This window comes from Psittacula echo (assembly GCF_963264785.1).
Source record: "Psittacula echo genome assembly, chromosome: 6".
NCBI classification, from domain to species: Eukaryota; Metazoa; Chordata; class Aves; order Psittaciformes; family Psittacidae; genus Psittacula; species Psittacula echo.
The window spans coordinates 66,468,895-66,494,232 of NC_137743.1; the positions used below are offsets into that span (position 1 = coordinate 66,468,895).

General features: G+C 38.2%; 1 protein-coding gene across 5 annotated transcripts; it reads left to right on the forward strand.

Moving 5' to 3' along the window:
• Nucleotides 1-72: 72 nt before the first annotated feature.
• HAT1 (histone acetyltransferase 1) lies at nucleotides 73-24,928 on the forward strand. Of its 5 annotated transcripts, XM_080620280.1 has the most exons (12): nucleotides 1,815-2,046; nucleotides 3,601-3,672; nucleotides 6,480-6,555; nucleotides 8,448-8,568; nucleotides 13,465-13,644; nucleotides 13,876-13,997; nucleotides 14,498-14,602; nucleotides 14,941-15,047; nucleotides 18,380-18,531; nucleotides 19,414-19,530; nucleotides 20,599-20,666; nucleotides 21,566-21,639. In XM_080620280.1, the coding sequence occupies exons 1-11, from the start codon at nucleotides 2,040-2,042 to the stop codon at nucleotides 20,626-20,628; spliced, it is 1,089 nt and encodes a 362-aa protein (XP_080476406.1). In that variant the 5' UTR covers nucleotides 1,815-2,039; the 3' UTR covers nucleotides 20,629-20,666; nucleotides 21,566-21,639. The 5 variants fall into 5 exon arrangements, with proteins under 5 accessions (XP_080476407.1, XP_080476406.1, XP_080476404.1 ...); XM_080620278.1 differs by lacking the exons at nucleotides 20,599-20,666; nucleotides 21,566-21,639 and adding an exon at nucleotides 24,835-24,928; XM_080620277.1 differs by lacking the exon at nucleotides 20,599-20,666 and having other exon boundaries at nucleotides 21,566-22,041.
• The last annotated feature ends 410 nt before the right edge of the window (nucleotides 24,929-25,338 follow it).

The window sequence follows — 25,338 nt, forward strand, 5'->3', positions numbered from 1 at the left end:
AGAGCACCCTGCCCTGCCCCGCCCGGTTCCCGTAGCTAACTCCCCTCAGCGGCCGCCGCAGGGCTTCAGGGACGAGGGGAGTCGAGCCCACCAGTACCAGCCGTGGCCCTGCCTCCTGCGCTGCCTGCGCTCAGCCGGGCAGCAATGTTGTCGGTACCCGCTCGCCCCCCGCGTTAGCCGCCACACGGACTCATCGCGGGCGACGCTGGACGGTGTGTCAGCCGCCCCACCAAAGGCAGCGGGACCACGGCTGCGAGTCCTCGCCCAGAAGGCTGCTGACAGCACCTCCATAGCGTAAAAATGAGCTTTTTAAAATGCTGCTGAACCTCATTTCTGGCTTAACAGATGCAGCCGTTGCCTTGAGGGTCTGCAAAGCTACACCTGGTGATACCAAGTGTTGAAACTGTTTGTACACCGATATTCTAGCAGTATGGCTGCAATGTAAGTATCCCTGTATTTTCTACAAATAGAGGCACAAAGTAATCAATTCTGGCTGTAATTCAGTTAATTTCTGACAGAAGCTGCTTGTAATACTTTAATAGTAGAACACGCCAACTTGTTTTATACCTTAAAACAAAAGGCATGCAGGCCATAGCCTCAAGAAAGAATAAATTTATACTTCGTTTGGACAGTTCAATCACAATAAATTATTATAAAACCTGGCTTAAATACTAATGCATATTTTGTCTTGAGTTACTATTTTAAGGACCCAACAAGATCTTTCATTACATGCTGCCAGAAAACATAAATAGGACAGCTTCTGTTATACCTCATAACTATATGTAGTTGGGAGTTTATAATGGCAGCCACAGAACGATGACTCACATTTCTAAGTTTAAAACAACTAATTTACTGTATAAAGCAGAACTTTTTTTTTTTTTGCTACGGGTCAAAAAAAGTGCCTGAAGATAACTCAAAGTACATGTACTACATATGTGCCAATGTGCCAGCTGACAGCACAAAGGTTTGCTATAAATCTGCTTATTTGGTAAGTATTTGACCACTAAACCAGCTTGTTCAGCAAGTCCATACTAGCTGCAGAGTAACAGTGTGCACCAGAAAACAGACCTTAAAATAAAATAGCAGAAATCTCCATGGTCCTTGTAGCAGCAGCTGTAACAAGTGGTTCAGCACTTGGCTTTTCTTTTTATTGATGGTAAAGCTCCATCTTCCTTCTGTAGTCGGCACTGGTGAGGCTGCACTTCGAATAATGTGTTTAGTTCTGGGCCCCTCCCTACAAGACAGATACTGAGGTGTGAAGTGGGTCCAGAGAAGAGCAACACAGCTGGTAAACGCCCTTGAGCACAAGTCTGGTGAGGAATGGCTGAGGGAACGGGGGTTGTTTAGTCTGGAGAAAAGGAGGCTCAGGGGAGACCTTGTTGGTCTACTGGAGATTGTAGTAAGGTGGGCGTCAGACTCTTCCCAAATAACAAGTAATAGGACAAGAGATAATGGCCTCAAGGTGCACCAGGAGAGGTTTATATTGAATATTAGGAAAAACTTCTTCACAGAAAAGGTTGTCAGGCATTGGAACAGGCTGCCTAAAATGCTTGAATCACCAGCCCTGGAGGTATTTAAAAGGTTGGGGACGTGGTTTAGTGGTGGACTTGGCAGCCCTGTGGAAACAGTTGGGCTTGATGATCTTAAAAGTTGTTTCAAACTCATCTTACTTCATGAGCTTTTCCGTCCGATTAAGCGTTTCGGTGGCGGTAAGCCCGAAGCTCGTGAGAGTACCTAAGCACGGAACACTCCGCATGCGCGCCGCCAGGACCGAGACAGCCCGCCTCTCCCGGCGGTACACTCTGGGGGCGGGGCTATGCAAATGAGCATTGCGTGATGTGGTGCTCGTGGGCTCCCGCCAGGTGGGCACTGGGCACGCGCGCGGGCTGCGTGCCCCATATAGTGCCGCTATTGGCTTCTCGCTGCGTTTCGGCGGGCGGAAGCGGAAGTGTATGTGTGTGCGCTCATTTCCGGTGAGTGGGCGCGCGAGTTGATTCGTTCTGCCCGGGTGATTCGGCCGTCGCCGCCGCTGTTGGGAAATGGCGGGTAAGTCCTAGGGTCTGTCCTGACCCCAGGCCTGGGCTGCCTAATTGTTCTCCGACAGCTGACATGTGCCGCCCCAGCACTCTGATCACGGCGGGCGTTGTGGCTTGACTGCTTGAGGCAACACGTTTGGGAGCTGCGGCCGTCTCTCCTGAGGGGGAATGGGGCACTGGAACGGCCAACACTGTTGTCCTCTGTCTGACTCATGCGGGCGCTGACAGGGCCTCTGTGCCGTCCGCGAATGGAAGCGCTGCGACCGGAACATGGGTCAAGAAATCGGAGCGAGAGCTTGGGGCGGCCGTGGCCGGAGCAGCGGAGGAGGGTGGGTGACTGGGGAATCCGGTGTCTGGTGGAGAATGCAGCTGACTTTCTTCCCCTCTGTTGTCATGGGCATGCCGCTGCTGGGAAGGCAACCTCGGGCTCACGGTCCCCACACTTGGTAGTGATAAATCAGAGTATATCTCCATGGCTACTGGTTTAGTAGGGGTGAGGAGGGAATCAAAACCACATTTTTACTTAAAGTTTGCTACTTGAAGTTAGAGGAAGAGCTTTCTGATGGGAAAAAGAAGACTTGAAAAGCCCTGAAAACTTATTATTTAACATGTTCTTTTAAAAAAAAAAAAAATCTGTTAGACTGAATTGTTAATTTTTACTTACAGCTTTTGGATATATTTTGGTGGTAATAACTTAGAACATTTGCATATTTTTAATGTAATGCCCTGTGTCGTGGTCTAAGCCCAGCCTGTAACTCAGCACCATGCAGCTGCTTGCTCACTCCCCCCCTTTTTCCCCCCTCCTCTGGGCAGGATGGGGAGGAAGATGGAAAGAATGTAAGCTCCACAGGTTGAGATAAGAAGAGTCCAATAACTAAAGTATAATATAAACCTACCACTACTACCACTAATAATAATAATAAGGGAAATAACAAGGGAGGAGAATATAGTTGCTCACCACCTACTGACCAATACCCAGCCTGACCCGAGCAGTGATCTGGGCCTTCCAAGTGACTCCTCCTGGTTTACATACTGAACATGATGTGCTGTGGTCTGGAATACCCCTTTGGCTAGTTTGGGTGAGGTGTCCTGTCTCTGCTTTGTCCCAGCTTCTTGTACCCTTCCTCACTGGCAGAGCATGAGAGACTGAAAAGTCCTTGATCAGGGTAAGCATTACTTAGCAACAGCTAAAACATTGGTGTGTTATCAGCGTTGTTCTCAGACTAAAGCCAAAACATAGCAATGCACCAGCTACTAGGAGGACAAAAATAACTTTTACAGCTGAACCCAGGACACCTTCATTCTCAGAAATGAAAAAGAGAGATACTTGTGGTCTGGTTTCTAGGTCCAGAAAAAGTTACATAAATCTATATTCCCTTTACACATTGTAGCATATTATAGCCTTTTTAAACCTACTTGTTCAGTATTTTTGGTGTGTTTTTTTTTCTGGTTTTGAGAACCTTTTCCTAAATATGTTCTTCAATAATAGTGACATGTAGACTGTACACCTCTTAACTCTTCACATAAAATGTTTTGGGTTTGGTTGTTTTGGGTGTTTTTTCAGGACTTACTGCTATGGAGAAGAAGCTGGCTGAGTACAAGTGTAACACAAATGAAGCAATTCAGCTGAAACTAGGTAATATCACTTTTTAAATATTGTGTATTTGATGCTGGAATATTTTAGTACCTTCTTAAGAAACTCTGTTATACTTAAATCCACCCAGGTTTTAATAATTACTAATGTAAACATACACATACGAGAATAGAAATACATAATATAGTTTTGCTGAGTCTACTGCAGTTATAGTACAGCTATGCTATATAGTGCGGCTGTAGAAATTCAGTCATGTCTCTGTGTAATAACATCATCAGCAATTTATTTGCATGTCAAGAGAGTGTGTTGGAATTATATCTTGTCTTATTTTATTGAAGTATTCATTATCTTTTAGTTTCCCTTTTATTCTCTAATCCATATGCTATGGTACAGTCCTAAGTATGTATCTTCTTCATGGTGACCATAGCAACAACTTTTTTCTTTAGGGTTACAGATACCTAATTATGTATTTTTTTTTAACAAATTTCCCTTTCCTCTTTGTTTGAGTTGGTTAATAAAACCAAAAGCAAGGGTAAAGATTCAAAAGTGTTGGGTTAGGGTTTTGCACCCATCTGGATTATACAAGACCTTTTTAATGACAATTGCTTAAAATCTAGAAAAAAAAGAGTCTTTCAAGAGCTGTTTATGGTTCTCTGCAGCTAATTTATTTACTGGGACACCCAGAACACAGGCAGAATTAATGAACTCTTGGTGAACTTACTTATATCTCAAACTTATGTGCAGCAGTAATAACTTGAAGAATAAGGCATACCTTAACTAATTGTTAATTTTTCCAGCCCTTTAGCCATTTGTTCCCTTGAGCAATATAAATATCATAATTTATTAAGAAAATAAAACTAATGATTGTGGTGGTAAGCACTTTTCAGAACTATGACTAGCAACCTGTTCCATATAGTTAAGTATCATTTTAATACACAATCATCTTTGGCTTGTGAGCCAAAATGTCACTATAACCAAAACACATTTTTAAACCACTTGTAATTATGAAGTATTCCTCTTAAACATTATTTCAAATAATGGCTTTATGACTAGATCTAATGTTTTATTTTTCTCTTCCACCTTTATATAACAAAAGGAAAGAAAAATAATGACATCTGAGTGAATTTTGTCCAGAGATGCAAGAAGCTATTTATATCAGGTTTGAGAGAGACTGCTAAAGGTTTTCTAATTAAAGTACCCATTACCCTATTCTGCTAATATTTTTAGCTTCCTTTTTCTTTCAGAGAGCGTACATGTTCCATATGAAAGTTCTGTTAAGATAAAAGATAAGCTACAAATTGATACCATTAAAAAATGCGTGTGTGTACGTGTGTGTATATATATATATATATATATAAAAACATACTTCCCACATACCTATAAGAGCAGTCATAAACTGTCTTCTTCAGAGTCCTAATTTCTTCCATGGTGAAAGTTCAGAATTGCCTGGAGGGGTGGTGTTTGGGGAGAGTGGGTGGTTTTGTTTGGTTGGGTTTTATGGTGGTCATTGTGCATTTTGTTGGGGTTTTTTATTCTTATCACTGCAACCTTGTCTCAAATCTTTTAATCTCTGAATTAAACCTGAGAAGATAGGACCAACCGTTCTCTTAATTTTGAGAGGGCCAAACTTTCATCTTGTCACTAGGGCACTCCTTATTTGCGTTCTTCTCGTTGGATAACTCTTTTCTAATATTACCAGAAATAACTTTTCTTCATCTCCAATTTTACTGGAATAAAGCAGCAATGCAGCTGTAGTTCAATGTTTCATATACTTTTAAAAAACCCCGAAACTTTAATGACAGTGTTAGCTCCTACAATTACACATGCTCATGTTAATGCAGTATTAACTCATTCAGCATTAAGAATATATAACGGTTGTCTTGAGTTGTTTGTGCCTTGTAAATGTGTCTGAGCTATAATTTTGATGACCAAGTTAAGAGTTATGTCCCTTCCAATTGTAGGTAGCTTTTAACTAACCACAAATACACAGAGGATGTTTGTGAATCACATTTTTCAGTCTTCTAAAGTTTTCCTTAGAAGAAAGCCTAGTTTAATCTCTAATTTCTTCTGGTAATCATAAATAATGTATTTTGTGATGGAAGCACATGTCGCAACTGCTGTGGAGCAACTGCTGTAACTCCATAAGCATGAATAAAAAGTTTGCTTGGTAAGTTACTGAGGTTGAGTAGATGTCATTATAGTGAATATTTTTACATTACCAGGAAAAAAAAAACCAAAACCCAACCTTGTTTAATACTAGGCTTTGGAAAAAAAAGTAGAGTTGGGGAAAAAATAAATTGCTAATTATTTTGATAATAGTGGTACAAGTACCAATATAGTATGGGTACAGCTGTTTTGTATGTATCCATGCTGATTCCCCAAAACTTGGACACAGATATAAATGCAAATAAACATTTCTTTCCTTCACAATTCCATGAAGATCCTCTGTAGTGATATCTTCTCAGCTGCATGTAGGAGAAGAATGGCAGAATTGGAAGGCAATGTTGACTATGTGATTTATGTAGCTTGCTGTGGACAGTGTCCTCAGTGTTCAAGATGGAGTTAAAGACAGTAAGGTTAAGGAGATTGTATATGATATATATGAATGTATACATCTGTGTCAATTTTTCAGTTTTAGTCTGCTTAATGATCAAATAACATGCCTCCAAATTACACAAGGTGACTTTATTTCATTTGCATGCCAGCCTAGCATAGGTAGGTTTGGAATTGAAATTGACTGTAGTGGAAGAATGCGTGAACATCTAGCAGGGCATCTATTGATACACAAACTGAAGGTGATGACTTGGTCATGCTCTTCTTTCTTTTCCTTGTTTTTTTTTAACCCTTAGTTCGCTTTCCTGAGGAGTTGGAGGATGACAACACAACGTTTAATCCAGAGTATAGCCATCAAGTGTTTGGAGACGAGTAAGTTAAAGTATCCAGCGTCAAAATAATAGATCTAGAAGGGGAAAGTTGCTTCCAAATTGTTAGAAAAAAGGAAATCCAACTGTATGAAACTATTTTAAATAACATGGCAATACTTCAGTTTTATGACTGTATAGTTAAACAGCATCTTTGGTGCCTATCTTATAAGGTTTGAGCCTGTAGTCATTTTACATGCTATTTTTAAGGTAGATTAGGAGACAATTAAATAACTGATTTTTGCAGTCAGAATTACTTAAGTGGTATTGTGTTCATGACATGTTTCTATGTTTAAGGAAGAATTATCAGTTCTTACTAACAATTTTCACAGTACTGTGTACCAAAAAACCCCCAATACCTAGCAACAGTATATCCCTTTTTTACTATTACGTGGGATTTTTGGTGAATAAAACACAGGATTAAGTATTAACTTAAACTCACATTGCTAGCTGTTCTAGGTCATTGAATGCTAACTGTATTGAATTTGGGGTTTTACTTTCTTCAACATGTATACTTATAAACAGACATGCACAGGATAGAGAAACTATAGAATTGTTGAGGTTGGAAAAGACTGTTAAGATCATAGGGTCCAGCTGTTCGCCTGGCATTGCCAAGTCCACCACTGAACTATGTCCCCAAGTGTCACATCTACATGTCTTCTAAATACTTCCAGGGATGGTGACTCAACCGCTTCTCTGGGCAGCCTGTTCCAATGCCCAACAACCTGTTCTGTGAAAAAATATTTCCCAATATGAAATTTAAATCTCCCCTGGCACAACTTGAAGCCATTTCCTCTCATCCCATCACTTGCTACTTGAAAGAGGAGACCAGCACCCAGCTTGCTACAACCTCCTTTCAGGTAGTTGTAGACAGTGATAAAGTCTCCCCTGACCCTCCTTTTCTCTAGGCCAAACAACCCCAGTTCCCTCAGCCACTCCTTGTAAGACTTGTGCTCTAGACCCTCACCAGTTTTGTTGCTCTTTGAACCAACTCCAGCATCTCAGTGTCTGTCTCGTGGTGAGGGACACAGAACTCAACACAGTATTTGAGGTGTGGCCTTACCAGTGCTGAGTACAGGGGGATGATCAGTGCCCTAGTCCTGCTGGCCGCACTATTTCTGATATAGGCCTTCTTGGGCACCTGGACACAAGCTGGCTCATGTTCAGCTGCAGTGTTCAACAGTGCCAGGTCCTTTCCTGATGGGCAGCTTTGCAACCACTCTCCCCAAGCCTGTAGAATTGCATGGAGTTGTGACACAAGTGCAGGACCTGGCGCTGAGCCTTTTGCATTTACTCAGTTCTAATTAGATTAGATAACTATATAGAAACTGTCCACAAAACCCACATTCATTGCTATGACTGTTTATCTGTGTATGGATATATATAGTATAAATGGCACTGCAAACTAAGTTTTGATAAATTATATTTATTAAATCATGTAAATAAATGATAATGAGTTTAAGATACTGAAAAAAGTAAATGGAGTATTGGCTATTTTGGGTATTCTTTTTTGAGCTGTCACAGTAAGGGCACAGACACCACCTTACTGAGTTTAGGAACAGGTTCTATTTCTCCACTAGAGGAGCAAAATAACTAGTAGAAATAGTATAAGGTATTATCACTGTTTAGATAGTGCTCATCCAGTTTTCATAGAGTCACTGAACAGTTAGGGTTGGAAAGCACCTTAAGATCATCTAGTTCCAATCACCCTGCCATAGGCAAGGACACCTCCCACTAAACCACGTCACCAAGTTTGATTCCCTTTTTCCTATTAGGAAGCTTAGTATATCTCACTAGGAAGACAAGATGAACTTCAAAGTGTATTAAATGAAAGCTCTGTGATGTGAATATTTTGCTCTGTATAGAGCTCCTGATTGTTCTTTTCTCCTTCCTCAGTGAAGTTGCTTTTGGTTACAAAGGACTGAAGATCCTGTTGTACTATATTGCTGGTAACCTGTCAACGCTTTTCCGCATCGAGTATACATCTAAAGTTAATGAAAAGTTTGACTGTGTGGAGGTAAAGAAAGAATCAGACCTGCACTTAAAATATTATTGATGAGGTTTAGTTGTAATATGGACAAGAATTCTAGGTTTAGCAATTGCCCACTCAGAAGTGATTTACATTGCAAGCAAATAAAAGTTTCCTTTGTTACTAAACTGAACAAAATCTTTGAACTTCATCTATACCTTTTCCCATTGTTCTTCCTTTGACTACAGAATCATCAAAATTGTGTCAAACAGTGCAGTGAGACGTGAGGTGCTAATACCAAAGCCAGTACCACAAAAAACCCACAACTTAGCAAATCTGTATTTTCATGTTAACTGTTTCCAGGAGGACTAGCATTGCTGTATTTTATGTGTGGTCTCCAGTGCATTAAGAAAACTTAGTATCATCTGACTTTTGCATAGTTATAATGAAGGAAAAACTGAGTTGATTTCTTTCCAAAAGAGCTATTGGTATGGTTGTTGATGAATCATCATAATCCTCTGTAGTGTGAAATGTCTGTATATTTGCACAGACTTGAAATTGCTCTGCCTGAGAGTAGCTTTTTGAAATAAAAACCCCACCCAAACAGTAAATATATTTATAACTTCAAGCTGTATTTTAAGTTCATAATTTCAAATCCCCTGGAGTTCATGTAAACATTTTCAAAGAAAGGCTTATTGTAAAGGAAAAAAAAAAATTGAATTACATTATTAAATGAATTTTAAAGATTTCCACTTCCTTTTTCTGAAATTCCATTAGGATACACATAGTTCGTCAGGCTAGGTGCCTGGACAGGTCTAAAATACTTTCAAGGCTAGGGCAGCATATCTTAGGAGAGGAAGGTCATGCTGTTCAATCTTTAGCAGGCTTTTAGAAATCAGGAAGAAAGGAAAGCCTGTTGGCAAAGTAGTAATCATATTAAAACCAAACTATCCAACCTTTCGCCAATGTCATTTCAAGGTAAATAAGGTCTGCCTTGCCCTAAGCACGCAGTGCAACTTTTTTGATCACTCGGAATCTTCTTTTAAGCCCTGGTTCCTATGCTGAATTATTCCTCCAATTGTTTAAGAGATTGAGATGAAGGATCTTTTTGAGCAAGGCTTCTATATGCTTCCCAGAGTATTTACAGGCTTCAGCTGAATTGGAAGGATGCAGTAGCACACCCTGTGCTTCCCTTGGTATTAATACTGTAATCCGAATAGGCTGTTCATATGGTTGTATCTAAACCTAAGGAGGAGAAAAGTTACAGTGGTCATCAATCTTGTTCTGCATTTGTAATTTACCATTAGTTTAACCACCTTAAGATACTAATGCGTTTGCAGAGATTGAAACAAGATGTCATTACAGCAGGTTGTTAATGCATAATAACATTTACTATTCTGAGTTAGCTGTTAGGTTGCAGATCTCAGCTCCTTTAATTAATAGTTATACTAAGATGCAGACTATCCACTGTTCATGGCAGGTAATCTTTGTGCTGTGAATAGATGGTGTTTAGGAAAGGACAGCAGTTTCTGCCTTTAACATAACTGGTTAAAAGGGAAAAATTAGTTTTAATGCTTTGCAAAGTTATTCACAGATTAGGGTTTTGTATCTAAATACATGCAAAAGCCTGTTCAGCAGCAGGTGGTTTTATTCTGTGACTGTGAGTTTGGTTCCATTATTGTTAAAGCAGCTGATACAGTCTCTGCCAGGGACTGACAAAAATATTTGTCCCAGTATCACTGTTCCTTCTTCCTCCAAGATCTTTTCAAACATTAGGTGAAAGATAAGATCCTGAAATGTCAAGAGCCAAAACTCCAGTCATATTTATGCATCTTAATATCATCTCCTTAAAGGTGGATCTAAGCCATGTTAATGGGGAAGGCTCAGCCAAGTATGATCATGTTTTGAACAGAAGTTGTCACTTCACTTAATGAAAATAAAATTTATCCCTTGGGTGGAGTTGATTCTTTCAAATATCTGAAGAGAGGCTGCCTTCTTCTAATGTAAATATTAATAGCATTGACCTCCAAATTGCTTGCTGCTCTGAGATTTGCACCTGTTCAAGCATCTTCCTTTTCATCTGCATTTTATGACAGGGTGGGGGAAAGTCTTTCACTAACCTCTGAAACAGTCTTTGCTATAAATGTATTTATCTTGCTTTGCAGCTGGTCTGGCACATTTGCTTTACACAAAAATTAATGAAAATGTGTCTCATCTGGCTTTTTTTTTTTCCTTTGTTTGTTTTTTGTTTTAGTTTTTGCAGTTGTGTGTGGGGTTTTTTTGGTTTGGTGTTTTGTTTGGTTTTTTTGTTTGTTTTTTTTTTGTGTGTGTCATACTTCTGATCACTCCATTGGTCCCTCCCTGGAATTAATACATATAATTGTTAGAGAAATTAGCTTTTAAATATATTTCTGTAGTTATTTTAAATTACTTTGAAACAGCATCTATATGGTATACAAGTGTCCTAACTGTTAGTACAAGAAAACTCTATATATTAAAATTATCCAGAGTCAAATGCAGTGTACAAAGAGCCACTGCCCCTGTAAGTAGTCCTACTACAAATCAAGTTTAGTTACAAGCCTATGCCATATTCCCAATCATTACCTCACTAGATTCTGATTATGAAGGTAAATACATTACAGTACTTCTATGAGACATAAGCTCAACAACTCTTGATTGGCTTCTTTCGGTTTTTTGTATGCTTCATTGTAAGTGGCTTTGCCTATGTTGAACACTTCTGCGCTATTCAATTGGATTGTTTTTCTGAACAGAAACTTGTTTGTCATCATGTGCATCCATGCCAGTTAGCAAGATATGAGTGCCTTGCTCTGATAAAAGAAATTAAACTCTCACCAATATCAGATAACTACAGAAGGGAAAGGCAGCAAACAAATCTTGGTAACTCCTTGCATGCTTTCAGCAGGTGAAAGTTTGTCTTCCTTATTATCACTAATTAAGAAACTATGAATGTGAGGAGAGCAGCTTTATTTATGTAATACTTCATACTGCATATTCACCCATTTTTAGATATCTTCTACATGGTCTGAGTTAATTGAACTGCACTTGGAAATACTATTTTAATTCTAGTTTATTTTTACATGCCTTTTTCAGGTATATAAAATGAAAGTCAGTACAGATTTTCGGTTGCAGTTTCCAACAGCTTTATCAGCAGTTCAGACTAAAGATCTGCGTAAACAATGCACTTGGACAGTTTAAAAAAGAAAAAAAAAAGGCATTTCTAAAATTCATTCCATAAAAATACTTTTGTGTAATTCACTGGTTCTGAAAAAGCTGATTTTGTTTAATGCAGCTAAATCAGTAAGTGTAAAGAACATACTGTTTTAAAAAGAATAGGAAAGGTTCCAATAAACACATGCCTTTGTTTAGAGAATGGAATGGATGTAAAGATTGTACGCATTTTAACTGGGTTCTTACACTAAGTATTGTAGAGCTATATTTTAACTGCTTAATAGCTCTTCCTACAAATATAAATATAAATGTTGGTAGTACCAAACCATTAAGAATAAAACTTGTTTGTGCTGAACTACATCCATCTTTCTCTATACTAAAAATGTAACTGAATGTTAAAGTGCTATTCATTTGCAGGTGCATTGCTTCTACTTAAGGGACTATGGTTGAAAGGACAGGAATTAGTAGCATGTTGTATTAGCCTTTTGTAGTGTATTTTGTTCTAAGCATCTTAATTTCCCTGTTTTGAATGCTAAGTAGCAAGGGTCTTGGTTTTGAACTAATACCCATCATGCATGTAAACGGTGTGAAAGAGCTGCTTAGTAAGTTAACACAAAGTGTTCTTGTGTCAGTCCTTGTGGAAATAGATACAATACAAACATTACAGCTGAACTCACGGCAAACTCCATTAAGTAAAAACCTGGATTCATTGTCCAGAGGAAAGTTTGAATTGAATGTAAGCTCATTTTGTTGAATGTAATGTCAGGCTTTTAGGAGTTGTATTGAGGAGTAGGGTTTTGTTAAGTTGAGACCAATTCATTAAGTTTTATTGCCTGGTGAGAAGCAGTAATACGTTATTGTGAAACTTCATCAAATATTCATGGTTAAAAAGAAGTAGTAAATGTATTCAATCAAGTGGTCTTTTGGGGGTCTGAAAAGGATTATGAAGTCTGCTCAGCTGATAGTCTTTAACTTTCACTTTGGTTATCTGAGAAAAAGTAATTTTAATTTTGAATTTAATTTTGATGTCAGAATATTTTGTCTTCCTGGTAGGTCAGACTTGCTGACAGTATCCTTAAGTATATTTTTATTATTTTATGTAAAATTTTGTTTTCAAAATGTTCTTTGATTAGAATGTGGAATGTTGTCTTCTGAGTTTGTAGTGTGTTTTGCGGCTTATCCTGCCATTTCAAGCAGGGACTCATAAGAATGAATGAGTGTGCTACCTGTCACTTTTCTGTCTGGGAGCTACCACTTTTGGTCTTTGTCTCTTTTCATCCACTTAGTTCTGCACCACCTAATACCTCTTGTCTGATGCTTGTTTGGGAGCCTGAGTTCCACATGGCTGTGTAGTGTAGTCTTGGAGAATTGCTGTCTGGAAAGTCTCAGTCTCTGAGCATGCTGCATTTTCAGAATAGCTATCGACACTTAGGTCTACTTGGACAAATGTAACTCTAAACATAGAATTGTGCATGAACTTATGCTGTAACTTTTGTAAGCTTTTTGATGCTCATAGTGGCTGGACTGTGACATTTCTGGATCTTATCCGGGCAGCTCCCTATCAGAAGGCCACTACAGAACAACAGAAAGGTCTTGCTTCTTCATTTCCTGGTTTTCCCTCTTTTTTTTTTTTTATTTTTTATTACTGTTAGCCCATAGCATCTCCCTTATAGTCATTTCTTAACAGCACAATAGTGACACCAATGCTGTCTTTTTCTAATCTTCCACTGATCCTGCCCCTTTTATAATTTCCAGGCAGATGATGTTGAAAGTAAAATTAGAGAAATCATTCCTCCTGGCTTTTGCACAAACACAGATGACTTTGTGTCTCTGCTGGAGAAGGAGGTGAACTTCAAGCCCTTTGGAACGCTGCTACACACATATTCTGTCCATAATGAAGAAGCTGGTGACAATATAACATATCAGATATACAAGGTATCAAAAATAAGTTAAACTTCTGCTGCTGAACAACTAAAATATTATTTTGCAGTGATATACTTTCAGTAATGCTTCAATTAAAATATATAATCATTTATTTTACCAGTTAATTAATATTTATAACCATGCTTTTTTTTTTTTTTTTTGAGAATTTAATTAGGGTTTGTATGTTTTTCCTCTTAACATCTGTGATAGGTTTCACCTGACTTCTTCTGGCTTTTTCCCTAGGCTGACATGACATGTCCAGGCTTTCGAGAATATCATGAAAGGCTTCAGACGTTCTTGATGTGGTTTATTGAAACTGCTAGCTTTATTGATGTAGATGATGAAAGATGGAACTACTTTCTAGTGTAAGTACAGTTCTAAAGCAACAGTGGACCTTATTACCTCCACAAAGCCTGCATTTTAATTGTGGCTGGCCAATTATTGGAGCAGTATAATGATATTTTTCCCAGGAAAGAAAAACCATTGTTTATGAGGCTTGAGTTTTCCTCCATTATGCTTTGGCAAAGCTTGAGAATAGAGCTGAATTAAATGCTGTTGTCCGTTAGAGCCTTGAATGTAGGCTTAAACAGTAAAATGAGCTTTGCCTGTGTTTTCTTTTACTTGCCACCTATTCATCTTTATAATAGGCAAGTGCACTGAAGTGCTGTAAAGAGGCCTGATTTATCCAAGTTGCTGCACACCAATTAAGTGAATTGTACATTCAGAACATAGCAGGTGTACCCATTGGGCCCTCACAGAGTAGCTTGCTGACACTGAAAATTCAGTTGGAGAATGGAAAAGAAAATGGACACTGCATGGGAGCGCGACTGTAATTGACCTGCTTGGCTTTCTGTTTTATCTGCAGATTTGAGAAGTATAATAAGGATGGAGCTACGCTCTTTGCGACCGTAGGCTACATGACAGTCTATAATTACTATGTGTACCCAGACAAAACCCGGCCACGTGTAAGGTAATTGGCGGCGTAACTCGTGCCTTGCCTTTTATTTCAGAAGAGGGAACTGCTGAAGTTCCCAATACTTGTTTATAATGGTGTTGATTTGTTTAAAAAAATCCCATTATTAGCTGGCTATGCACTGATTTATTTCATTGTTCCCTTCTTGAAGCGGATGGAATCTCGAACAAGTTTTGAATATTTAGCGATTTTAAGACTCCATTAAAAATTATGTTTTAACATGCAGATTGCTATATGTACTTTAAAATGAAATACTATTTTTGTTTTTAAGCCTTTACATTATAATGTTTGAAAATGCATGCATTTGAACTGAAAATGCATTCCTTTGTCTGTAGTCAGATGCTGATCCTGCCACCATTCCAAGGAGAAGGCCATGGTGCTCAGCTGCTTGAAACAGTTCATAGATACTATATGTCTTCTCCTACAGTACTTGATATAACAGGTTTGTGTTAAATTATTAACTCTGCTCAGTTGTTTAATAAGCAACTTGTAGCATTCTCAGGGTATTAGCCTGCAAACTAACTTACATGTTCACTTGTCAGACTTAAATGGCCTTTTGAAGATTTAGCTTCAACTCAGTTCAGGATTAATAGAACCCTGGTTTACAGAAGAACTGTATATAATGTAGCTCCTTAAATCTTTTACTTAGAGAGCAGCACACCAGGAAAATTCAATCCCTAGCATGAACGGATTACCAGCTAATTAGCCATTTTATTGTGAGATACACAGCTGAGTTTGCCAAGAGATCAAGCTTTGTCAAATTCCTTGTTCTACTTACTCCTATTAGCAAAAAACTGACTTGTGGGGGTGGGGCAACACACCAAACTAAAATTGCATATTAATATTAGTGTGTGAGTCAAAATTTTACAGATGGTAAAAATCTAGAGAGTTTGTGCTCCAGAAGCATGTATTGCTGGCTCAAGGCACCCACGATATTAGAGGTGTATGCACAAATACCTGAAATAAAAAGTTATTGAGGAAATGGCACAGGAGAAAAAGATTGTATGTGCATAAAAAAGATAGAATGTAAAAAACGGCTACAAAAGTGACATCTTTGTTGAGGTTTCAAGTCCAGTATAGGAAGAAATGCAGTTCAAAGATGACTTGACCATTCAGTTCTAGGCACTATCTCCGACCTCATCTTAGTTAGAAATAACTCACTCATTCTCATTCAAAGACAGTAGAACTCTAGCTTCCATAACGCATTGCTGCAGGATAATCCTAACCTAAAGTAATCTACCTCATAATTTTGATTCAGTTCATAGGAACCTAAGGAAGTATAGCTTTGTTTATGCAACAGGAAATCATGTGCATCATGCATTTACTTTTTTTTCTTTTTCCTTTAATAGTATGAATCTTCGTAAGCTTTTATAGCTGAGGATAAACAGTCTTAACAGGGTACTGCATAAATCATATGATATGTTCATGGCTTAGTGTCTTAAACACAGGGTTGTAGCACACAGTCAATGTGCACTAAAATAAGTTTTTCATTATGAAATGAAGCAAGAGAATCTTCTGGTGTTCTACATGGCACTCAAGTTATTATTATGGAAATTAAGGTTTTAACAAAATTATTTATTTTCCTTTTAAGTGGAAAAATCAGGGTGGACAACCTTGATATGGTCAGGATATTTAATTATGTAGCAACTAAACTTGGGAAATAAGGACTTTAACTTTTCTGAAAAGAGGAAATGAAAATTGGCTGAACTTCTTTGAAAGACCTAATGCTTTAAAAAAAAAAAAAAATACTTTGGAGTTTCACATTTACAACAAATATTTTGTTCTGCTTATAGTTTGTCATTCTAACTGACACAAGTGAAATGTTATACTGGTAATGCTTACTGTACAGAATCATCATTATAGAATCACAGAATGGTTTGGGTTGGGAAGGACCTTAAAGATCGTTTAGTTCCAACCCCGTGCTATGGACAGGACACCTTCCACTAGAGCAGGTTGTTTAAAGCCCCATCCAGACTGGCCTTGAACACTTCCAGTGATGAGGCAGTCACAACTTCCCTGGACAGCCTGTTTAAGTGTCTCACAACCCCCACAGTGAGGAACTTCTTCGTTACATCTAACCTCAATCTGTTAAATTTCAGCTTAAAGCCTATTCCCTCTTGTCCTATCCCTTCACACCCTTGTAAAAAGTCCCACTCCAGCTTTTTTGTCAGCCCCCTTTAGGTACTAGAAGGCTGCTGTCAGGTCTCCCATGAGTCTCCTGTTCTCCAGGCTGAGCAAGCCCAGCTCTCTTAGCCTGTTTTCACAGGAGAGCTGCTCCAGCCCTCTGAGCATTTTTGTGGCCCTCCTCTGGACTTGCTCCAACAGGTCCACATCCTTCTTATGTTGGAAGCTCCAGAGCTGAACGCAGTACTCCTGGTAGGGTCTCACCAGACTAAAGGAGAAGAATCCCCTCCTTCAACCTGTTGGTTATGCTTCTTGATGCAGCCTGCTATATGGTTGGCTTTCTGGGCTGCTGGTTCACATTCAGCTTCTCGTCAGGGCTATTCTTAATCTTTTCTCCCGAAGCCTATATTTGTGCTTGGAATTGCCCCAATCCAGGTGCAGGACCTTGTACTTGGCCTTGTTGAACTTCATGAGGTTTGCCCTGGTCCATTTCTCAAGCCTGTCCAGGTCCCTCTGGATGGCAGAAACTCAAACTGCCTCTTCTGAATGGAATTAGTTAACTTTAGTACAGCTTCTCCAATCTCTTTTGCAGAGTAAGTGCTGTAAGACTTGCCATACAAGATTAGGCTACTTCTGCACAAAACATTAACAGATACAATCATCATAAGCTCTCTCCAATCCAAAAAATAAATTGCCAGTTGTGCATTGCTGCATATACGCACCACCAACTTCTATCCCAGTCCTTCTTGGTAACTTACTAGCTTTTGATTATCCTTAAACTGCAAATTTCAGCTCTTTACAGTGGTCCTCTAAATTAAAGAAAAACACAGCTGGGACATAAACTGTTTAGCAATAAATTCTGTAATGCTAGTCCATGGAAAAATTAGTGTTGGGGGCAATGTGACCCTGCTACTTGTAGTAAGCCTGTCTATTAAGTAAGGAAGAAATACATTCACAAGGTTGTAAGCATTTTTCCTCTGTATAATTCATGAGTGGGAACAAAGTTGCATGTGGGACCACGCTGATGTTCACTGAAGTCAGTTCTCAACTTTGGTGTTTTTTTCTAAAACAACAGTTTTTAATAGTTATTCTACAATTTTAAGCAAAGTGGAGGTAACTCAAAATTGTGATCAGCTTTTGCCTAGGTTCTCCTAGCCTTTTAATTTTGGATAAGCTTATGCTTTGGGTCCTTTTATAACTCATGGTTAATACACACTTTCAGCTGGTTTATTTGTATATAGTAGGATAGTTTCACCAGTTTTTCCACACAATTAGTTTGTATTCTAGTAGTTCTGCCACTGCCAAATACAGAATAGATGGAACATACAAAGAAAAGGATTTAAGCATAAAGTAGTTTTCCTAAGGAATTAAATTGGATTAAATATGTATGTTGTAAGTCTCTTAGAAATGCACATCTAATACTGTACAGTACTGCATACATGAAATATTGGAAGCTTTTCTTTCAGCAAGGTCTTTAACGTCTACTGTCAAACATCTCAAACTTTGATAGCAGTACTTACAATTAAGCACAGTTGTTAATATACTGATGAATGTTGTATCTACCTTTGCTTTCCATAGTTGTTTGTAATTACATACCAGAGATGAGGAAATAAATAATACTGATATTAGCTACTTTTGGTTTGTTTCTAGCTGAAGATCCGTCTGAAAACTATGTGAAGCTAAGAGACTTTGTTCTTGTAAAGCTTTGTAAAGATTTGCTTTGCTTTTCCCCGGGAAGGTTAATGCAAGGTTTCAGTCAAGAAATGGTGGTGGAAGCACAACAAAAACTGAAAATAAATAAGGTATTAAATCAGAAACATTTTAGTTGGACATATTCATATCAAATTAGTAGAATAATAATTTAAACATAGAGGGGAGATTTGGGATTTACGCATTACAACCAGCTTGTATAAGGAAACTAAATTTGCAGCCTTCTCTATCTGATATCTTAAACCTGAAAGGATAAATAAGTTGGGTTTGGATTTTTCTGGCAGTATCCAGATATGTGCTAATGTAAAAAATAAACCACCTTATTTTTGTTCCATTGCTCAGCAAAAGAAAACTTGGCCTTGAATTGTTTTCATATAGATGCAACAGTAGTAATAAAGTAGCAATGTGATTTTATTTTTCTCAGATGTGATACTAGCTGATCCTCTTTCCAAAAGTGCTTCAGTTTTTCCATTTGCTCATTTTCATTTTTTTCCCTAGTAAACAGAAAACTCGTAAATACTGTTGTTTCATTCTCATTTAGAACTCCAGAGGCCTTGTAAAGGGCTTTACTAAAATTAGAGAAGTAGATACTGTTTAGTAAAATGTTGCTTAATATCAAATGTTGCTCTACTTCCAGGCCTTCAGTTTTTTGAAGTAGTTGTGGACTCTGGCTTCTGGATTTTATGCTGCTCATTTACAGCAAATCCTTGAAGCACCTCTACTGCTGGTACAACACTTTACGATCAGACACTGGCTGCAGGGAATAAAATTGTTTTGAAGGAAAAAAAAGAATGCTTATTCATTTAACCCACCAGATAGGAGGATGGGTTTGACAGTGACTTTGTCCATGCCTCTTTGCTGTCTTCCCCTAAGCTGAGGAACTACTCTAATAGTTAAGTATTTCTCCACTTTTGAGTTCTGGTGAGTGACCTCTTTATTCAGACATGGTTTTTATTCTCCTTTCTGTTCATTAGCAACACACAAGACGAGTTTATGAAATCCTTCGATTGCGTGCAACAGATATGGGTGATGCAGAACAATCCAGAAGCTATCGGTTGGACGTTAAAAGAAGGCTGATTGGCCCCTATAAGGTGTATATGACTTAAGTATCATTTGCTACTTATTTCAAGGCTAATTATACTTGATTTTACTCTCATTTCCATAAATGTAGTTTATGCCAATTATGTTGCCAATCAACTACTATTAGTTATGCAGTGTTCAATTGACATGTATACAGATGCAGAGAACATTCATACATACCAGTGCTGAAGATCCTGGGTTTGGCTCCTGACTGTTTCCTGCTGAATTCCAGCAGGAAATTGTTACTAAGTTTATGTTGTCTAGCTACAAGTAGCATTATGTCCAGGTAGGCCAAAGGGGAAGAAATGTCGATTTCTTGAAAAGGTTAAAAATATCTTAAATAGACAGGCAAAAGTTTGGAGAGGTAAATGCTGTGCAGTTTACACTGCAGATTAGGTATAGCTTAGGTTCATGTTCTACTTGTTAGCTAGCTCTTAACAACTTGCTAGAAGTAACTGAGCTATGTCAGCAAAGAACTGTGTGCAGATAGAATATACAATAATTTCAGCAGTAAAGTTCAGGCAAGTACTAAATTTAGTGCAAAGTAATTTCCTTAGTTTCTATTAAATATGTGTCTTGGGTTCTGCAATATAGTTGGTCCATGTTGCATAAACTGACCCTTTGAGATACAGATACAAAAAAAAAAAAAAAATATCCTAGTTGTCAATGGCGTGAGTGTTTGCATTAAAGAGTCAAAGGACCACAAATAAGTCTAGGTTTATTGCTATAACTAGTATGTTAGCTACTCTCTTCAGTTAAGTACTTGCTAAGCAAACCAAAACCCTGTTGGGAAAGTCTCACATTTTGTGAAGCCAAGAAGTACCTTGGTTAGCTTGCAAGCCTTCCTAAAGCATCATTTACCCTGTTGTACCAGCATAGCAAAACTTTGTACTCACATTGGACTTATGAAGGCTGTTAGCAGAAATGAGAACCCAGCACTGTATTAAATACTTGCATGATCAGGAGTAATGCAATGTCATGCTGAGTGGCAGGACCTAAATCAGACCTCCTTTTCTGAACTGAACTTTGCCTCTCTGTGGGAGATTATAAATTTTTTTTCTGATCTTGATCATTTACAGTTTCCTGTGGTCTCTACTCCTTCCTCCTGACCCTCAGCATCAATCTTAGAAAGAAAACAAATTTTCCTGTGGGAGATAAGTGTAAAATTACATACAGTGGGGCTTTGATTTTTGAAACTGATGGTAGAAATAGAATCCTTGGGGAAATTCTGTTTTAATGAACTCTGTGATTCCATAGGCATGCAAAGATGTATTGATAAATTGCCAGGCATACATAATGCTTGTGTTTTGGTGGTGTTGTGTTTTTTTTTTAATATATAAGGAGATGTTGAATGACATTCTGCTTTTACAAAGTGAGGGAAGACTGAAGAATAGACAGTAACTAAGGAACTAAGTAGTTCAGTAATAGGTATCAGCTATATAAAAATACATCTGGGGAAAGGAAATACAAAAGTATTCAGAGGTGTTTTTAAGGAACAGGTAAAAATACCACATGTGACACAGCAAGAGCTTCTCATTGCTGTACAAATACATTTATGCTTGTAAATTTTATTGCATTTCAAGGCTGCTACTGCTAATCCTTCTAACTTTCGAAGAATTTGTAGCAGTTCGTTAAATGTTTTTTGTGTTGAGGAAGCTTAAAATTAATTTTTGATGGTCAGTTATGGGGAAATTAGTTAGCCGAACAGCCACATAATGGGACATTGGTGTGATTAATGTCATCATAGAACTAAGTATCCTGGTTGTTGCCACAGTCTGGTTTTTCATGCCGTACATCTTCAGCAGTACAAGTCTAATATGACCTTATCTGTTTGGTTAAGGAAAAACTTAGAAACTGTTTTTCACTTCATAATACAGAAACTGAGGATTTAACTGAATTGATGTCCCAATCAAACACTGATACTGTGTTACTTAGGATTAAGGACATTATAAAGAACTACATATACCGAAATCGAATTAGTACAATCAATGATCATCAGGTATATCATTTAATTATGTTCAAACTGCTATTTGTTTGCTTGCTTAGAAAAAGCAGAGAGAACTTGCCAAGATGAGAAGGTGTCTAAGACCAGAGGAGCTGACAAATCAGTTGAACCAAATAGACCTAAACATGCAACATGAACAGTTAGAAGAGAGCTTCCAGCAACTTGTTTCGGATTACCGAAGAGTCCTAGAACGACTTGCACAAGCATGAGGATCCTGCCTGTACAGGAAACATACAAATTCCTACACAGTGTTGTAAAGCACATCCTTAATTGCCACTTAACTGCAAAAAAAATCTCATGTGACGTTTTAATCACATTAAAGGTGACTTGTGTTTCTGTGCATTTTGAATATTTTCTATTTTTGTGTTGTAGATTTTTAAATGTTGTACTTCAGGTTTGGGGGCAGTTATTGCTGAAATAAACCATGTAGATTCGCAGATACAGTATCACTTCAATTGGATGAATTTTCTTTTAGTTAGACTTCTGTTTTGGCTCAAGGCTTCATAGAGCCTGAACAGCAAGTTAATACATAAATCTAAGCAATATAAATAGCGCACCATTCAAACTTATCCTAACTTGATCCTCCTTAGGTTGTTCTACTTGGATCCTGTTGTACTTGTGCACTCTTCGGTTTAGTGTCGTAAGAGCTGGTTACGAGACTGGTTCTCTTGTCTGCCTGTGTTCCTGAGTACAGGCTTTTAGCCTTTCTTAAAAGAGGATCCTGCTCCCATTTGCTATCAGACCCGTTCTACTCAAGCCTCTAAAGGGCCTGGAGCACAGTGTTTTTCAAATGCCCAAGTTTTCAGTTCATGATTTCAGGACAGTACATTGCAGTTTGGGAAACAGGCAAGACTTTGTAAGGACTTCAAAAGCACTTCTCCTTAGTGTAAAAAATTACAAATCTGTAGGAAGCAAGTGCCTTTATATAGTTTCTTGACTATTCTGCTATCCATGACTTCTCAGACTTGAGGTTAGTTCTTAAATAGCCCTCTCTCTCGAATAAATCATGCTATCTTTTCTTGTAGTTCAGGCTTCAGAACTGATTTGTCTTGGCCTGTAATGAAGAGGACTTAACCTGAATAAGGATCACTGAAATTTATTAACTGAGTTTCATGGTTCTAGTAGGATTCAGGTCCACCTTTCAAAACTTTGTAGATTGACAGTTCACTACTACCTCTGATATGTTGTGGGGGAAAAGGGTAATGTTTTCAAGTGTTTCAAACCTGTAGCTCTTTTTTTCTATTAAATTCTCTTTAGAAATTTTAATTCTGGCTAGGATATCTTGTCTGTATCATGTCACTCATCTTCTGTAGTATCCAGATCTGTTATAGTCAATAACAATTTTTAGAAGACCTGTCCTGATTGTAGCAGTAAGCATGAAGGCAAGTTGTAGGATTTGGGGGATTAGGGTGGTGGTTTGTGTTTAGTTGGTTTTGATTTTTTATTAACTTGTCCAGGTGTTGGTGATAAGCCAGAAGAGGGAAAGCAGAACTGAAGAGCTGTGCTTAAATTTTGTTTCTGCACAGAGGTCCAGGATGCCTTTTGTGCTCCAAGGGAAGTCTATGCTAACACTGCCTGAATTTTTGCCACTCAAAGCTTAAACCTTTTAAGAAACTGAAAGACTGACAAGAAAAAATGCTGCCTAATGGGCTGTTTGCCCACTTAGAGGTTGAACATTGTTTTCCTCTTCAAAAGTTTTTTTGGGGGGAGGGGCTGGGGGCCCATAAAAAGGCAGAAGAGTCCGGCATATCTGTTCATTTCATCCCTACTGTGGGAAGGGAAAGGAGGCCTGTCTCATATCACTCCAGGGTGATAAAGATCTCCCGAAAGGGATGAGAAATTGTACGATTGATGCTGGAGTTGTGAAGGTTGCCATATTTAGTTGATAGTGTGGGATGAAGATGAAAGAAACAACAGTCAAAAGGCCAAAATTGATTTCTTTAAATAATGAAACCCTTCTCACGCAGTGATTAGGGCAGATTAATCTTTTCATAACCCATCAGTTTTTATTTTTTCCTTTTTATGTTGCTGCTGCCAAAAGAGGTGAGCTAGTGCTTCCAGTTCCCTTAGTGGTGAAAGTACAGTCTTAGGCTGAGCATGGTTTCTCATTCCAGTATGGTCTGCGAATGTTCTAAGCTGTTGGGATGTGCCTGCGGACAGCAAAACATGTGACCTGGTTTACAAGAGCTATTTTGTTACTAGTTCTTGGCACCAAAGATATGCATAAACAGCTTCTTGGAGATCTGAAAACTTTGAATCCTGCCATCCTGCAGCAGATTACAGCTTCTGCAGCACTGCTGCCAGGAAAGACTATGTGAATACTCTCTAATCCATTACAGTTAATTAAGCCAGTTTTCTGAAACAACCCTTATTGGCAAATTAAAAAAAGCCATGCAGCCTTTGCCTGAAGTGATTAAAGTTGTCTGGACTATCCTTACCACTGACAAAGAGAAAGAAGAATAATCTCACATATAACAGCTAGAAAACAGTGATAGTACTACTGACACTTCTGCTGCTTGGGGATCATATGCCCTAGTTCAGTAAGCTTCTGGGGTGAGTTTGTTTGAACTAACATTTTACAGGCTAAGCATTAGTGGCAGAGTTGACCACTTGGTCAACTCCTGGGTTTTGGTGGATGCTACTAGGCAAAGCTCTAGCTTTTCTTACTTGCTAGTCAGGATATTTTGTTCCATGGCTTTCAACAGGATAATAAACTTCACCTACAAGTGAGCTACAGGATTCTTGTCTCTTAAGTACACACACCAGCAACTCCAGCTGTTCAGTGAGTCATTTATGAAATAAAGTTTAATACTATTTATAAAAGTTTAAGTTTGGTGTAACTCCTGTTTATATTTCTGTAGCAATGTAATTAAGAACAAGGAGCTTCTGCTATATTCAAACAAATACTTATCAGTATAATATAGAAAATAGCATAGCTATTGCTAGTGTCTGACCTGCATGCTGAGAAAGGACCTATGAACTGATAACAGCTGCCTCTATACAATTGCAATTAGGTACTGGAGGGATCTAATTCTGTGGATTTGTGAGCTGACAAATGAACACTGAGGCTTAGTAGCAACTCTTCGACTCTAGGTGCTAGGAATGTAGGAATTGGATAGCTGAAGCTGAATGATCCTGGGCACAGTATGACGCTAAACTAATCTTGCATACAGTCTGCTATCGTAGCTTTCTTATCTTAAACTAAAGAAGCTACTGTTATTCTTTTGAAATATTGCATGCCAACAGGAGCAAACACTAACTGTAAGTTTATGTTATTTACTCTTTTTTTCTGCATTTTGATTAAATACAGATTCTTCAGTCACTTCACTCAATCATCAAGTGAAACTTTGCACAACATACTGATACAGCATTTAAAAGAGTTTTGTGCATTAGAATATCCTTTTCAGAATGCATGTAAGATCTGTAAGTATATTTAAATTTTTTCATTGTGGATGCTGCTGGCATCAAGCTGCTGGTTTGCCCTTCATCACTTACAATTCCAGTCACAGCAATAGTGACTCTACTTCAAGAAAATTCAGTGGAGTATCTAAAATGGGGAATATAATTCAACTATAGAAGCATTTTCTTTCTATGCAAGGCTATTGTCAGCAGTGCTAATCCAAGATTTTGTCCCAAGAGGTAAATCAAGTTCTGAAAAATGTTTATGTGTAGAAACCTGGGTCAAACTGATCCCTTTCATTTATTTTTGAAACATGAAAGTTACCTACTGCAGATACTAGGAAACAACTTCTAGCTCAACAGCTATTAACCTGAAGAAATGCAACAGAACACCTATAGTTTCAGAACTGAGAAA

What these genes read in the sequence shown, in the direction of transcription:
- HAT1 (XM_080620277.1), top strand. An exon ending in AAAAACTGAAAATAAATAAG is followed by an intron (nt 18,532 to 19,413) that starts GTATTAAATCAG and finishes TCTGTTCATTAG; the next exon opens with CAACACACAAGACGAGTTTA. An exon ending in GGCTGATTGGCCCCTATAAG is followed by an intron (nt 19,531 to 21,565) that starts GTGTATATGACT and finishes TTGCTTGCTTAG; the next exon opens with AAAAAGCAGAGAGAACTTGC.